The sequence below is a fragment of the Caretta caretta genome, chromosome 7 (genome assembly GCF_965140235.1).
Source record: "Caretta caretta isolate rCarCar2 chromosome 7, rCarCar1.hap1, whole genome shotgun sequence".
In the NCBI taxonomy this organism is placed as follows: Eukaryota; Metazoa; Chordata; order Testudines; family Cheloniidae; genus Caretta; species Caretta caretta.
The window spans coordinates 32660170-32677029 of record NC_134212.1 but is presented as its reverse complement, the minus strand read 5'-3'; the positions used below and the strand labels follow the sequence as shown (position 1 = coordinate 32677029).

Sequence of the window (16860 nt, the reverse complement as noted above, 5' to 3'; positions counted from 1 at the left end):
TATATATGGGTCCAGAGTCAAGTTTAGGCTGGTGTTTTAGGCCTGCATTGAAGATCAGCTCAGGAGACACTCCAGCAAGAGCCCCATGTTGGTAGCAGCTCTTGCCAGCACAGGTTCAACTCTGTTAAGATGTGGTGCATTCCCTTTAAGAAGGCTCCGAAGCCACCTCCCCTGGCATTTCCCAGGACGCAGACTCAGGAGCTGCAGAACTTGCAAATACATTTTAATAGTTTCAAAAAGATTTAGACAGGCTTAAACAGAGTGCACTTCCCTCTTCTGATGCACAAGCCTGGGAGAGGCCATCCCCCCACTGAGAACTGCTTCACTGTACAGGAAGTAAACAAGTAATGTACATAGTTAACAGATGTTAGAGCACAGTCCTTAAAGTCTGATACTCCTTTGGCAGAGTCCACATGGAGAAGGCCAGGAAGCTGGGAACATTCTAGCCAGTTACCTGAAGTATCAGAGCTTTAGTCTCTTGACTGTCACATGGACTCAGCCAGAAATACTGGACCCCCTTCGGCAACCTGATACCAAACAGCTTTTGATTCTCTATCAGTGGTGTCAGTCACAAACCACGTACATGTTGAGCAGAGCCAGGCTGTTAAGCAGCTGATAAGGGATCCCAGGCAAAACATTTTTGGCTGCTTGCCTGTGAAAGCACCAAGAGAAACCCAACTGATCGATGTTGCCTCTACTCCAACAGCCACAGGAATAAGGCACATCTCTTACGGAGAGGCCTCCACTTTAACCATCCCCCCCACCCCAATCTCCCAGCCTGGCAGGAGGATGTTGTGGCAAACCCTTTAGGCCTCTCCCAGCACTGTGCTGCCATTGCTTCATAGGAAGCTCTGGCATGGAGGGTTTGAGAACAGCCTAAATTGGCTGCCCAATCCCAGCAGGATTCAGTGCACTTAACTGTGGGTGCCTCTGAAGGCTGCAGTCTGGGCTAGGTCATCAATCAGTGTTGGTAGAGAGAATGGTTAAAATTGCAAGCAGATGAGAGTTGTTTGAGGGCTGCTGGCAGGGCCCTGAAGTTGACAGAAGGCCAATAAACTCAGGCAACCTAAGGAACCGCAGTCACCACCTGTGCAGCAGTGAATCAGGAACAGGGCCACCCTTTTCCCATAAGTTCTTTGCTAACAGTTCCAGATCTAGCCCTGGAGGTTGACAAAGTCAGGCTGAGTTTAGCGATAGTCACTATCAGCAGACTGGAGCATGCTGCCAGAGTAACTGTTTTTAACCCACCTTGAGTTTAATTCCAAGGCTTCTCAGGATGAATGTTTCTAGACAGAAAAGAGTTAGAGGTGAACATCTGACCATGTGATGCAGTGCAAAGTGCGTCAGTTACACAAGGTGAGGATTAACAGGCTCAGATTAGGCCATACCTTGCACATCTTAGACCAGGGCAAAGCCAGAGGGAAATGCTACAGCAGAAGAGTCTGCACTGGAGCAACTGAGGAGACATGGCTTGGGACAGTGAGGTCAGACCTGTGAAGTTTTAAGGAAGAGGCAGCCTCTAGAATAGACTATCTTCCTGTTTGAGAAATTCAGGCTTCTCAGAACTGAGATGTGGATTGTGAAATTTACAAGAAGCCAGGTCAGTGAAGTAGGTGTCTGAAAGGAAGTGAGGGCTTTGAGTGGGATTCAAAGGAAGTATGACAACTTGCTGTCTTCTGTAAGGGGAGTCCAGGAGTGAAAGACAACAAGCAGCACCAGGGATCCCCCACCAAAGAGGTCTGTCCATGTTCCTTTAAGAGCCCCTCTCCAATTTTAACTAGTCTCCATTTTTGGTAGCTGGAGCCAAGCATAATTAACACTCATTTACTTGTAAACATTTCTATATGGGAAGATCAGAAAGCCCTGGAGAAATGACCCTCTATCTTAAAACCAACCACCTGGGTCATTAGCATAAAAACTGCTCTGTACATAGGGGGAAGTCAGCTTAGAACTGACCTGATGTGTTTGGACCATGTTCCAAAGAGAATTAGAACTGCTTCACCACCATGGGAAGTTAGTGCCTGCTCCCCCAGAAAAATCAGACAGCTGGAGGGTGGGGGGAACCAGAGTTGTGCCATCCCAGCACAAGGGTGAAGCTGATTCCATTGTGAACAGTACTCCCAGGCAGGGGGATTGAACTGATGTTCGCAGCTCAGCTATGCTGCCCTGCCACAAGGAGCCATTCATTCAACACCTTAGGAAGACAAACCAGTTGTATTAGCAGCTCCTGGAGCAGCACCTCAAGAGATAAAGGGGAACAAAAATGCAGCCTTGAATATATTAAAAATATCATTCTTGTGCACAATATGACATGTCTGAGGATTTCATTCAGATCTTATCACTCCCATAGATGGGGGCATTTGGAAGGAAGGTGTAAATTCGGTGCCTTTTGAAGCAAAATTCAAACTGTCCACCAGCTCTCAGGGGTTGTGGATCTTTAGGAGAGTTAGATGTTGAAATCCAGGCATCTGGCTGCCCACCCCCCCCTCCATTTAGAGGATGCTGGGGAGTCATTCGGGTCTGCGTTTGGAGGGGGGCACTAGATGGGGGGGTAGTTCTGCAGGCAGCTCATGCCCTTCTAGCTTCACCTTGATCAAGTGGTTGGCCAGTGCAAACTCCTCATCATCTAAGAGTCCATCTTTGTCCACATCAGCCAGTTTCCAGATCTTGCCCAGGACAGTGTTGGGCAACTTTGATTTCACCATCTCTTTCTTGGCACTGGCGCCTGTGATCTTACCATTGACAGGCGAGAGGGTGTAGAAGATCTCATCATAGCTGGGCTTGTCCTTTCCCACCACCCACTCAATGTCATCAATGCCCTCGCCAGCCCCCTCCCCATAGCCATGGCCAAAGGGCCCATTCATAGTGCCCTCAAAGGCCCCGCCCTTCACCGCCTGGGTGGGCATCTGAGACTCTTCCTGCCGCACCATCACCATGAGCCGGGCAATGTCATTGGCCAGCATGTCGTCCACTGCGTCCAACAGCTTCAGCTTCAGGGGCTGGAACTTGCTGAAGTCTTGGCTCAGCAGGAGCTCCTGGGAAAGATGGCAGAGATCAGCATTCAGTGTGTGCTTTGGCACTTGGAAGCAGGCTGCTCCCCTATCCTACCCAATACCCAGCAACTCCAACCCATCCCTCAATGCCCATATGTCCCTGCCCCCATCCAGCCATGCCAAGCTGTCCCCCAATCCCATCCATCTATGAATCAGGCTGAAACACCCCCATCCAAAATCCCCATATGCTCCCAAACCAGGCCATCCCCAACCCATCCCCTGTGCCCACCTTGAGCTGCACCCACTCAATCCATCTGTGCCCTCCTGGACCACTTGTCCCCCTGCCCCCCTAACCCCTGGATACAACCCTCACCCCAGACACCAAGGCCTTTGGCTTTATAAGTTAGAAGTGGTGTGCAAAGTAGTCTGCAGCCACCTCTGGGATGGAGGACAGCTGCCAAGTGGCACACTGCACCATGGGGAATGGTAAGTTATTGTCAAGGGCATATGGGGAAGAGACTATTTCTAAGCAAGAAGTCAGGGACTCTCCACAACTACAGAAAGCTGACAGCTTCTTTGGGTCTCCTCCAGAACAGCCCATAGTGTGACCTGCATGGAGGCCTGTTCACCTTTCTTAGGAAGTGGGGTTTAAGTCATCCCAGACAGGGGATTAGCCTATGGTTCTAAGTAGTATTTTAAGTGCTGGGATTTAGGACTCCCTGCATCTCTTGCTCTAACCCACTAGACTCCACTCTTCCCAGCACTGGGACACACAGGAGTTTTGGCTACCAGCACCCCCTGCTCTTCCCATGAGAAGAGCTTTCCTTTCAGATCAGCCCTGCTTCCAGGAACCCCAGTCCTGGAGGGCAAGAGCACAGAGCACTTCCCCTCCAGTTTACCACAGAAGCCCAGCCACTGACCTGGATCAGTGCCATGCTAGATTTAACAGTGGCATGGAGGGAATCGCTCATGCCCTGTCTCAAACATGAAGTCTTGGCCCTACTCTGAGCTGGAATTTCAGGAGATCACCTGTGCAGCAGGAGGACCAGGTAAGACAGGGACGGTCCCAATCATCCATAGTGGGGGGGTGGGAAGGGGCCAGCACTAATGGGATTCACTTCCATGCCAGAGGCTAGCCAGATAAGGCCACAAGCAAGCAGGAGTCTCTGGGGCATGTGAGAAGTTGTCCTTAGCTAGTATCAGGTGCATCAGTGGCTGGGCCTAGATGTCTGACCAAAACTCCTAACAAGGCCCTGCACTTCAGACCCTGCCCCCCCCTCACCACCAAGGCATGGCTTTGCACCTGCATCTTGCGCAGATTGGGGAAGTCCCCAGGGGAGATCTGATGCTCCCGCTCAATCTTCAAGTAGATCTCTCCGAGGTTGTTCACCAGCTCCTTCTTTTTGCTCTCCTTCCCAAACACATTGGGCATCTCCTTCTTCAGAGAGCTGATTATGTAGGCATGGACCTAGGGAAAGGAAGAGAGAGGAGCTGCCATTCCTGGTTGGCAGCATATCACTTCCTCTGCCCTAATACAGACACAATTCCTTCCCAGAGCAGGAAGTAGAATCCAGGCATCCTTGCTCCCAGCCTCACTGCTGCTCTAACCCACTTGACCACATTCCCCTCAGTGCCAGGAATAGAACTCGTGGGCACTAACCCCAAGATACCCTATTCACTTCACAAAACCCATGAGTCAATCTCAAGAGTACTTCCTTATAGGGGGCAAGTAGCTTTATCCTCACTTTAGAAAGGGGAAACTGAGGTACAGGGGTGGGGAAGGGTCACCCATCGGGGCAGGCACAGAATCACTTAACGGAACCTCCGTCAGATGCTGGGGAAGGAAACATGGTGGATCTAAAGGAAATCAGTTGGAAAGGGTGAGGAATTTTGGAAGAGACAGACGTTTGAGTAAAGACGGGGAGTATTTTACTTGGGGAATGTAACCCCTCTCACTGGAGGAGGAAAATGTTTGGAAGGTTCTCTTGTTCAACTTTTGCCAGTACATCAGTAGATACAATAAGATCCTTAGTCACTGCCATAAACTTTTACCTGTCACTTTTGCCTTCCTGCTTTCAGATGTCCCCTTCCTTTACTGTGTTAGAAAGCAAAGCTCCCATTGTTGGGCCAAGTCATGCAGGCCCTTGTGGTGTAGGGAACTTCCACTGATTTTAACAAAAGGAGGGTTTGTAGTGTGGGGTGTCATTAGTATTTATATGGTGGCCAAATCTAGAATTGTTTGTTACTTGCATATGCATCTTACGTTCACGGAGGATGGACCCATCCATGGCTATTAGCCAGGATGGGCAGGGATGGTGTTCCTAGCCTCTGTTTGCCAGAAGCTGGGAATGGGTGACAGGGAATGGATCACTTGATGATAACCTGTTGTGTTCATTTCCTCTGGGGCATGTGGCATTGGCCACTGCTGGAAGACAGGATACTGGGCTAGCTGGACCTTTGGTCTGACCAAATATAGTTGTTCTTATGTACCCACAAGGGACCATTGCCTCAGGTCCCAGCCTGTGGGGAAGAGTAGCCATGGTCTGCTGGTGCCCCTCACTCCTGACCCGCAGTGGCAGTGGCTTTGCTTCCCAGCCTCTTGTTCAACATTTCCCATGAAATCCTGTCTATATCGATATGGGCATTTGAGCATCACAATGGCTTTTTTCCTCACTACTGAAGTTGTCATGGAGTGTGGGGGAGTCAGGGCCCTGTACCCCCACTTCCTGCAATTCACCATGACTCGCCAGCCAGTAAAACTGAAGGTTTATTGCAGGAGAGGAACAGTCCCAAGCAGAGCTTGTAGGTACATCCAGGACCCCTCAGTCAAGTCCTTCTGGGTGGGGAAGGGAGCTTAGACCCCAGTCCTGGGGCTCCCTCTGTTTCCACAGCCAGCTCCCAACTGAAACCCCCTCCAGCCATCTCACACCCTACTCCCCCTGGTTCCTTCTCCAGCCTTTGGCCAGTTTCCTGGGCAGAAGGTGTCACCTGGCCCCAACCCCCCTCCTGGGCTCTCATGTTACATGCTCAGGTATCTTCCCTCAAGGAGAGGTCTCCCATCCCCAATGTAGACAGTCCCAGTAAAACTCCCCTGCAACATTCCCAGGTCAACACTCCCCACTCCCTGCTGCATCACAGAAGGATTCTCTCCATTTTACATGTGGGAAACTGGAGAAGTCTCTTCCTTCTGGGCCTCAACATCAGAGCCAGACTTAAACCCAGGTCTTTTAAGTGCCAGGTTAGACCTAGTAATTCATTCCCCATGGAATGCCAGGTGGCCTTAACTGGTACTAGCCTAGGGATCAAGTTTTCAAGAGCATCTAAGTGACTTTAGTTTCTTAAAGCCCATTGTCTTTCACTGAGACTTCAGTTCTTGAGGAACTCTAGATAGTTTTATCCTAAGACTGGAGTCTGAATGGGTAATGGCCTATGGAGCAGTCATCCAGTCCAAGCCATCAGAGATTAAGGCCAGAAGACTCTTGATCTAGCCCAGCCTCTTGCATAAAAGGCCAGACAGAAAGGATGGTTTACTGGTTAGAGCACTAACCTAGGACTTGAGACCTGCAACTGACGTCACACTAGGTGACCTCAGACAAGTCACTTTGGCTCTGATTCAGTTTTCCCCATCTGTAAAATGGAGTTAAGTCACACTGACTCCAGGATGCCACAGGTATATTTAGGATTGTAAGGCACTAAAGTACTTAAGAGTGAGAATTCCACGTAGCTATATGAAGCCTGTAATTTGTTTGAAGCTATAGCATCTTAGAGTGACATGCAGTCTATTAAGACCCCACTTAATGGAGAATCCACCACATTTCTTGGTCAGTTCTTGCAACAGTCACCCACCCTCACTGTGAAACATTTGCATCTTTCTGGTTTGAATGTCTTGCTTCATCTCATTCCGCTTTTTGCATGATTGAAGAGCCACCTACTATCAGAAAATTCTTCCTCATGTAGGGCCTTAAAGACAGTGACAAGTCACCTCTTAGCCCAGGTCTACTGACTTCTGCCACTGTAGCTATGCTGGCAAATCACACCTGTTTTACACAGCTATGCTGATGTGCCACTTGATTGGCACTTGGCATGGTGCAGCTTACACCAGCCTGCCAAACACTTAGTAACCTATTTTGCTCAGGAAGGCTGAAATGAGCTATACCAACAGAGCACTTTTGCCAGTGTAGCTGCATGCACACTAACAGTGCTTTGCCAGTGCAGCAGACTGGAATTCCTGTAGTGCTTTGGGTGTAGGACCTGCTTTAGTCTTTGAAGAGTCCTGCTAAGCCAGCAAGACTTGCTCAGGCACATTTCCTGGATTCATTTGGAGTTATATTCAAACTTCTACTTTTAGAGCAGCAGTGATTTCAAATCCTTCTTCCATCTGCAAGGCATGTGGGGATCATTAAGACCTTGGAAGGGTTAAGATGCTTATCAGGTGAAACTGGATTCTTGCTCTTTGTAGGCACAGCTCATTTAATAGTAAGATATTCTACCCCTCCCCCACAAGTTGCTGCACTGTGGTGGCTTTTATGCCTGAAGTGGTTGTGTGGCAGGACAAGGATGGAGCTTCTCCACTCCCAGGAGTGGGTTGTGGGAATGCTATCCTGCCTGGGGCAGTCTTTACTGTCACACCAGTGACATTAGAATCAGGATTAAGTCATTTTTATACTCAAAGAGTCAAGTTACAGGGGAGGGATCAACTTACAAGTTAGTCACATGCCAGCCTGAGACATGCTCAAACTGCTTTCAAGCCAAGTGGACTAAGCTGGGCAGTCTTCCCCTCCCACAAGGTCAGTGGCACAGCCAGGCATTTAACCCAAGTTTTCCAACTCCCACTTGGTACCTTAGCTACTAGCCCATACTGCCTCCCAAAGCATCATTTCAGGTGGCTAGTGTACATAGACTTACTTTGAGAGATGCAGCCTGGGATGGAGTAGACATTCAATGTAAAGCTTATTCCTGCAATTGGTTAGTGAGTCTACTGGCATTCTAAGTGAAATGCCTGAGTCAGTGTCAGAGAACGTGTGTGTGCTGGGCATCTTGCCTGGCCACTCAAACTAACAACTCTACAAGGAGAGTTATTACAAACTAGTATCCAAGAAAGATTAATCCAAACTGGACCAGATGCAGAGGAGGGCTCTTAGGCTGATCATGGGAATGAAGAGCAGATCTTACAAAAGGAGAGCGAGAGCTGTGCTTGGTTAGCCTTTGAAAAAACAAAGGCTAAGAGGGGACCCAATTGCTCTCTAAATATATTTGGGGGTAAACCCCAGGGAGGGAAGAGCTATACCAGCTCAAAGACAATATTGGCACAACAAAGAACAGAAACTGACCAGGAATCCACTGAGGCTGGAAATAAGGAAAGATTCTGGAACAGCCTCCCAGAAGAAATAGTGGGGATCAGACAACCTAACGAGTTTGGAACCAGGATGTGACTACAGCTGCCCACAATAGCAGGGACTAGATTCCATGACTCAGGTGGTCCCTTCCATTTATGTTTCTATATCTCTGCTGACTTACATTGAATTACAGGAGGTTTTAAATACCAGTCATGGACCAGAATGCCATTGTGCTAGGTGCTGCATAGACAAAGAACAAGAATTTGATCTATTAGACTAATCAGTTAGGGTTTGAAATTGCACTGATTTTAGAAAGCCTGGTCAGCTAAACAGATATTTGTTCCTTCTGAAGTAGATTGTGCTGAAATCAAGCAGCAGTTTGGATCTTTGAAAAGCCTAGTGCCAGTTCTGGTTTCAGGAGCTCTTTCTGACCCATGTCAATGCTGAGCCCTGTGATTTCTCTGAAGCAAACAAGGTTTTTACAGCTCCTTCCAGTCAGTGCAAAGAGAAACTGAAAACAGAGCTAGAAAAAAAAACAGCTGTGTTCCCATGAAGAGCTGCACTTTTCCACCCAGGTTTTGTTTTACTAGCTAGGCTTATGTTAGCAGATCTCTAAGGCATCATCATCCATTGCAAGGTAAAGAGTTTAAGGTGGAATTTCCACAGCATGGCTCAGAAATTTCCATAATTTCTTCTTTCCCCGAACTGACCCAGTAACAAAGCCTCAACTCTCCAGCAAGGGAAATTATCTGAGGGATTTCCCCCTGCTGTAAAATGCAGTTGTCAGTAATAGTCTGGGTTCTATTCCTGGCTCTGTCACAAGATCCCTATTCTATTTTATCACAAAACCCATACTTCTGGGAGTAGTGTGCCATTAGTTGACTGGAGTGGTGAGAAACCACTGCAGGTTAGCAGGCAGTACAAGCTATACCTCACCTACCCTTGGATTGGAGCCATGGCTGTTCTTGCACTGGCGACTTGCACTAAATACCAGATGCTACACAGGCTTCACTGGTGCAGATAGTATCTACATTAGGGGCTTGTATTGACACAGCTAAAGCAGTGGGAACATGAATTGGGAGTCAGGACTCTAGGTTTTCTTCCAGTGCTATGGGAACATGGGGTCTAGTGGGTTAGAGCAGGGAGCTGGACACAGTACTGGTGGTTGCTATTCCCAGGTCTGCTGTTAAACAACCTTGAGGGAGCCCCTACCCCTTGGTGTCTCTTCCCACCATGTGGATATTCAGACAGCTCTCTGGAGCAGGCATTATCTCATTAGGGGCTCTCTGCAGTGAGCAGGGCAATGTCTCTCCCTCCCCCATCTTTGCTAGAGACTCTGATCTCGATCTGGGGGAGAGGTGCCTGCAGCCACCTGGCACAATAGGCACACCCCTGCACTTGGTCAGGGGAACTCCGAAATGCTACATTAACACTAGTCAAGTATCGCCCTAGTTCAGAGAAGGCTTCCTCTAGACCGAATGCCAGCCATATAACAGTGTCTGTGGCTCACTAGAGGGAATGCTTGGGACACCGTACCTTGGCTAGCCTGGCTCTCTTGATGAGGTCATTGAGCTTGCGGAGTGCAGCATTCCTGGGCAGGGACTGAATATCTTTGAAGAGATCCTGCTCTTCTGCTTCAAAGAGCTTCCTGTTCTCAGGGATGAGGAGTGGCTGGGACCAGAAGGAGCCAATGTAGACCCGCACCACCTCTGGGGTGTTTATGATCTTCCCCAGTGACCACATGAGGGCACCGTAGACCCGCATCAGCTGTTGAGTCTCAATCTGGTCGGCTTTGTTCAGCACCACCCGGATCTTGTCCTCGTGGTTCTTCAGGGCCTTGATCACCTCCGAAAACTCATCTGAGATGTCAAGCTTGTGAGCATCGAAGAGGAGAATAATACGGTCCACACGCTCTGCAAACCACTCCAGTACTGCTGCGAAGTCGTAGCCTGCGAGAGAGGGATGTTTATATACAAGGACTGCAGCTAAGAAGGCTGCTAGAGAGGAGAGCATCAACTTGGGACTCTGGAGACCCTGGTCTACTCCCAGCCCCATCACTGACCCTGACAAATGATTGCCCCCATGCCTCAGTTTCCTCTCCCATCTTGTCTTACTCATTTGTGTTGGGGTAGCACCTAGGAGCCCCAACACTGCCATGGAACAGAAGTTGTGCTATGTACTATGCAAATTGACTGCCCCAGAGAACTTAGAGTCATCTATTAGATTGCACACTTTAGATCGGGACTGAATTGTGTCCACCACCTAGGGTTAATGCTAAGCTCTCCACACTATTTGTCCAAGCTTAGATCTCTGATCTTCAGAAAGATCTCATTATCCCTGGTTTAAAGATAAGGGAATGTTTAAGGCCAGAACGGACCATCAGATCTAGTCTGGCCTCCTATCAGGCCATTCAGTTTCACCAGATACCCCTATACCAAACCCAACAATTGAGTTAAACCAAAGCATTTCAGCCCTCAGGAGACTAACCTGTTGTGAGCCCCGTCAGAGAACAAGAGAAACCAAAGGGCTATCAATGCCAGAGGCCCCTGTGATGGCAGAAAATTGCTGCAGTGAGACACCTAGTGATACCAGCAGATTACCCATGCTACAGAAGAAGGCAACATCTGCTTGTGCAAGGCCCACCCCGCCCGCTGTTTCTGCAAATCTGACCTGGAAGGGAGGAAAGTGTTTTGTTCCAGGACCAACCAGCAGGCCAATGGCCAACCTAGGAATAAAGCTCTTTGGAACAGGAATTGTGTTGACAGGGTCTGGTCCATGATTGGAGCTCCTACACATTACAGGTTTCCCAAGTCCCAGTCCTGTGCTCTGGCCACTAGTTAGTGTCAGCAGAAATACTGGTTACTATAGGAATGACTGAGCATTCTCCACATTCCTGAGAGAGACTGAAAAACCCTCCTTGAACTGCAAACCTCATGCGAGTGAATCTGCAATCAGACTTGCTGTAGCAGGAGCTTGGCCGGCTACTTTAACTTCTAGTAAGGCTGGAGGTGAGGCAGCCATACAGCACACTGCAGTAGCAGATGCACTCCAGTCTGAGAAAGCTTGCTTCCAGCAGTGCAGTGCCATGTGAACACAGAGGATGCCCCAAGCAGATAGGCAAGTTACACAAGAACTGCTTAGCTCAAAGTGCTGCCACCTCTGGTGTGAAGCCAACTGAACAGCACCCAGCAACACTATGCAGACAGTCCACACACTGAAAGGGAGGGATTTTTTTTTGTAAAGGCTGATGTAGTTACTGAAGTTAGGCTCTTGCTAGGACAACACCCTGCAACTGTCTTCACAAGAGGATTGTCTCCCATTTGTGAGCAAGCTAAGCTTTGCTCCCCATGTCATCTGGGAAACTGCACCTACTGCCACAGAGCTCACTACCTGCACCTCAGGGTGGTAACTAGAGCCGGACAAGGACTTTTTGGTCCATTGGCAATTTAAGAGAAACTTGTTTTGGGTTGAACTAAATGTTTTGAATCTGGCCATTTAAGTTTTGAATTTTAATATGCTTCAAGGAAATTGAGAAAGTCAGTTCAAACCAAAGGACATTGAAGTGTTTTGTTCTAACATCAGTGTTTGAGTCAGATTTTTTCTTCAACAATGCAACAAAACTGCTATGAAAGCTTCTCTCTCTATAGAAGTATTACCTCACCTGCCTAGTCTCATGAATTTGTGAAGCGTGTTATTGAATTTGCATTTTCACTGAAGAGTGACTTAAAAAATTCACCCACATCTACTTATAACTCAGGGAGAGTGCCACCTACTTAAGGCCCCTAGGCCCTAACTAAGATCACAGCACCTCTATGCTAGATGCAGTACAGTGACAGCCTCCTAAGAGCTTACTATCTAGCTAGGCCCAAGTCACAGCTTGAGCCTGGCTGCATGGCAGCTATGTTGTTACCATACTGGATTGCAAAACAATCAGGTGTCACTGTCAGCACTGCAGGAAGGATTCATTATGACTTTCAACATCTCAGCTCTTCCAGACATGCCAAACCCACCAAAAAAAAGTAGAAATGGGTTTGGTTTTGGCTTAATTGGCTTGAGTTGCTTGTTGGCTAGCAGCTTGTTGCTTTTTTTATTGCTCTGGGCAAGGGGGAGCAAGGAGGGGAGAGAGTCAGGATGCATAGCAGTCCCACCACAGTTCCAGACTGCATGCTGGGGGTTTCTTTGAGATTAGCTTGATTTTTGGCTTATTGTGAAAGTCAGGGTGCTTATTTACCACATGAAAGTTGGCAATTGTACTCTTCTCCTGCAATGTCCTTTATCTGTGCATTTGGAGAGACTTCAGGATGCCTGCGTCCAAAACCTTTCACTAAAAAGGTGTAATTGCATACCAGGCAGACTCCATGATCAGCCAGCAGAATCCCTCTACATGAGGGAATTGTTGGTTTGGGGTTAAGGCATTGGACTGGGACCCTCAGGTTTGATTCCCAAACTCTTCTACAGACTCCATGTTACTTTGGCCAAGTCCTCTCCTGTGCCTCAGCTCCCTCCCTCAGGGTGAATAATTCCTTGTCTATTTACACTGAGTTAGGGACTCTGCAAACTAGGTGCTGTGCCAGTGGTTTAGTCTTTAGATTGTGGACCCCTACAAAATTTTAAATGGAGGCAGACCCCTTTGGAAATCTATTGTGTATATGTTGCTGAATTCTATTCAGTCAGTTTTCAGTCTAAGTCTTTCATGGACCCCTCAGTCTCACATATATAGCTGTGGCTTTCAATAGAATATAGTATCTAAGGGTTACTTGTAATGCAAGTGTAAAATGGAAGTTAGATCCTCTACACATAGAGAGCTAACCTTTAGCCATTCAATAAAGAGTCACTTCAGCAATCACTCCTTCCCATATTTAAAGGCCTTAATCTCTAATGCCTTTAGCCTTTCACCTCTTGAGACAGGGCAGTACTATTATCCCTATTGTACAGATGGTGGCAGAGACTGAAGGACTTGCCCAAGGTCACATGGGAAGTTTGTCTGAGCTGGGAGACCTCAGTTCAACTCTCACGTCCTAAGATAGCTCCCTAAGCACTACACCATCCATCCTTCCTCTCCAGGACACTATAGAGAAGTGATACTTAGTGTCTCAACTTGACTTCAAGAGTGAAGACACTAACAATCCATCCTGAGAATTCTCAGCATTCAGCTGTATAAGTGTTTTGCTAAATGCTAGCTTACTTTTTATAAAGTGTCTCAAATCTCAGTCTGAGAATAAAGTCCTTTAGCTAGTGTGATTGTGGCAAAGACAGATGGGTAATTTCTGGGGCTTTCAGAAGGACTCAACAGTATTCATGATTAAGAAGAGTCCCTCAATCATATTCTAAGCAGCAGCCCTACTGCTATGTAAACTATGTTGGACGCTATGTAGAATCAAATGAAATAAAAATCTGAAATGAATTCACATGTTCCATAGAATCTCTATGGATAGTAATTCCATGCTCTATTAAGAATATAACAGTAGGGATCCATTATCAACCATGTGACCAGGACAGGGATAGTGATGATTAAATGCTAAGGGAGATGAGAGGCTATCGAAATAAAAAAACCTCAATAATAGTGGGGGATTTCAATTATCCTGAAATTGACTGGGTACATGCCACCTCAGGATGAAATGCAGACACAATTTCTCGATACTTTAATAACTGCTTCTTGGAGCAGCTGGTACAGGAACCCATAAGGGGAGAGGCAACTCTCGATCTAGTCCTGAGTGGAGCGCAGGTTCTGGTCCAAGAGCTAACTATAACAGGACCGCTTGGAAATAGTGATAACATTTAACATTCCTGTGGTGGGAAGAACACCTCAACAGCCCAACACCGTGGCATTTAATTTCAGAAAAGGGAACTATGCAAAAATGAGGTGGTTAGTTAAACAAATTAAAAAGGTACAGTGACTAGAATGAAATCCCTGCAAGCTGCATGGACACTTTTCAAAGACACCATAATAGAGGCTCAACTTAAATGTATACCCCAAATTAAAAACAAAAAAAAATCAGTAAAAGAACTAAAAAAGAGCCACCGTGGTTTAACAGCCATGTAAAAGAAGCAGAGAGATAAAAAGGCATCTTTTAAAGAAGTGGAAGTCAAATCCTAGTGAGGTAATTAGAAAGGAGCATAAACACTGCCAAATTAAGGGTAAAAAAAGTAATCAGAAAAGCCAAAAAGGAGTTTGAAGAACAGCTAGCCAAAACACTCAGAAGGTAACAAGATGTTTAAGTACATCAGAAGCAGGAAGCCTGCTAAACAACCAGTGGGGCCCCTGGACAATCGACAGACAAAAGGAGCACTTAAAAACGATAAAGTCATTGCAGAGAAACTAAATGAATTCTTTGCTTCAGTCTTCACGGCTGAGGATGTTAAGGAGACTCCCAAACCTGAGCAGTCTTTTGTAGGTGACAAATCTGAGGAATTGAAGTGTCATGAGTGGTTTTGGAATTAATTGAGAAACTTAACAGTAACAAGTCACTGGGACCAGATAGCATTCACCCAAGAGTTCTGAAAACTCAAATTTGAAATTGTGGAACTATTAACTAACTGTTCTTTAGATCAGTTAGTGTACCCAATGACTGGAAGATAGCTAATATAATGCCAATATTTAAGAAGGGCTCTAGAGGTGACCCTGGCAATTACAGACCAGTACATCTAATGTTAGTACCGGGCAAATTAGCTGAAACAATAGTCAATAAAATTGTCAGACACAGACCATAAATTATTGTGCAAAAGTCAACATGGTTTCTGTAAAGGGAGATCATGTCCTACTAATCTATTAGAGTTCTTTGAGGGGGTCAAAGATATGGACAAAGGGGATCCAGTGGAGATAGTGTACTTAGATTTCCAGAAAGCCTTTGACAAGGTCCCTCACCAAAGGCTCATATGTAAACTAAGTTGTCATGAGATAAGAGGGAAGACCCCTTCATGGATTGAGAACTGGTTAAAAGAGAACAAAGGGTAGGAATAAATGTAAATTTTCAGAATAGAGAGGGGTAACTAGTGGTGTTCCCCAAGGGTCAGTCCTAGGACCAATCCTATTCAACTTATTCATAAATAATCTAGAGAAAGAGGTAAACAGTGAGGTGGCAAAGTTTGCAGATGATACTAAACTACTCAGATAGTTAAGACCAAAGCAGACTGTAGAGAACTTCAAAAGATCTCACAAAACTAATGACAGGTTTCAGAGTAGCTAAGTGATTGGGCAACAAAATGGCAAATGAAATTTAATGTGGATAAATGTAAAGAAATGCACATTGGACAAAATAACCTCAACTATACATACCATATGATGGGGGCCAATTTAGGTACAACTAATCAGGAGAAAGATCTTTGAGTCATTGTGGACACTTCTCTGAAGATGTCCATGCAGTGTGCAGCGGCAGTCAAAAAGCAAACTGGATGTTAGGAATCAAAAAAAGGTAGAGAACAAGTCAGAGAATATCTTATTGCCTTTATACAAAGCCATGGTACGCCCACATCTTGAATACTGCACACAGATGTGGTCCCCTCATCTCCAAAAAGATATACTGGCATAAGAAAAGGTTCAGAAAAGGACAACTAAAATGATTAGGGATTGGAATGGGTCCCATATGAGGATAGATTAAAGAGGCTAGAACTTTTTATCTTGGAAAAGAGGAGACTAAGGGGGGCTATGATAGAGATATATAAAATGATGAGTGGTATGGAGAAAGTGGATAAGGAAAAGTTATTTACTTGTTCCCATAATATAAGAACTAGGGGCCACCAAATTAAATTAACGGGTAGCAGGTTTAAAACAAATAAAAGGAAGTTCCTTCATTCAGTGCACACAGTCAACCTGTGGAACTCCTTGCCTGAGGAGGTTGTGAAGGCTAGAACTATAACACTGTTTGAAAGAACTGGATAAATTCATGGAGATTAAGTCCATTAATGGCTATTAGCCAGGATGGGCAAGGAATGGTGTCCCTAGCCTCTGTCAAAGAGTGGAAATGGATGGCAGGAGAGAGATCACTGGATCATTACCTGTTAGGTTCACTCCCTCTGTGGCACATGGCATTGGCCACTGTTGGTAGACAGGATACTGGGATGGATGGACCTTTGGTCTGACCCTGCATGGCCATTCTTATGTTCCAATTTCCCTGCCCACCATCTTCATCCACAGGCTTCAGAGCACTTTACAAAGGAGCATTATTCTCCTTTTACAAATGGGGTGGAAGGACGACAACTTCTTCAGGTCTCACAGTAGGCCAGGTGCAGAGCTAGGAACAGAACCCAAGTTGGAGTCCTAATCCAGTGTGCCTGCCCACTAGGTTATATTGCCTGCCCTAAGCTCAAGAACTCAGACTAAACTTCAGAAGAGGTGGCATCGGTAAGCATCCTACAGTATTTACACTTTATGCTTCTTGCCCTTCTAGAGCACTTCAAATACAAAGGCTCCATATACCTGGTATCAAGAAGGGAGCAATGTACTTCAGAGTTCATTTGTACTCCAATAGTGCCTAAAGGGCTGCACCAGTGGGGATCAAGACCTCATTGTGCCTTGACACCCCCGACTTAGA

At 46.5% G+C, this 16860-nt stretch overlaps 1 protein-coding gene across 1 annotated transcript in view; it reads right to left on the bottom strand.

Moving 5' to 3' along the window:
* Nucleotides 1-206: 206 nt before the first annotated feature.
* The window catches only part of EHD1 (EH domain containing 1), a 35822-nt gene continuing 19168 nt past the window's right edge, over nucleotides 207-16860 (bottom strand). The window contains exons 3-5 of the mRNA XM_048856991.2: nucleotides 9866-10278; nucleotides 4297-4461; nucleotides 207-3035 (exon numbers count right to left, since the gene is read on the bottom strand). Of these exons, the coding sequence (XP_048712948.1) occupies nucleotides 2511-3035; nucleotides 4297-4461; nucleotides 9866-10278 (1103 nt within the window). The 3' untranslated portion in view covers nucleotides 207-2510. The remainder of the gene's footprint in view (nucleotides 3036-4296; nucleotides 4462-9865; nucleotides 10279-16860) is intronic.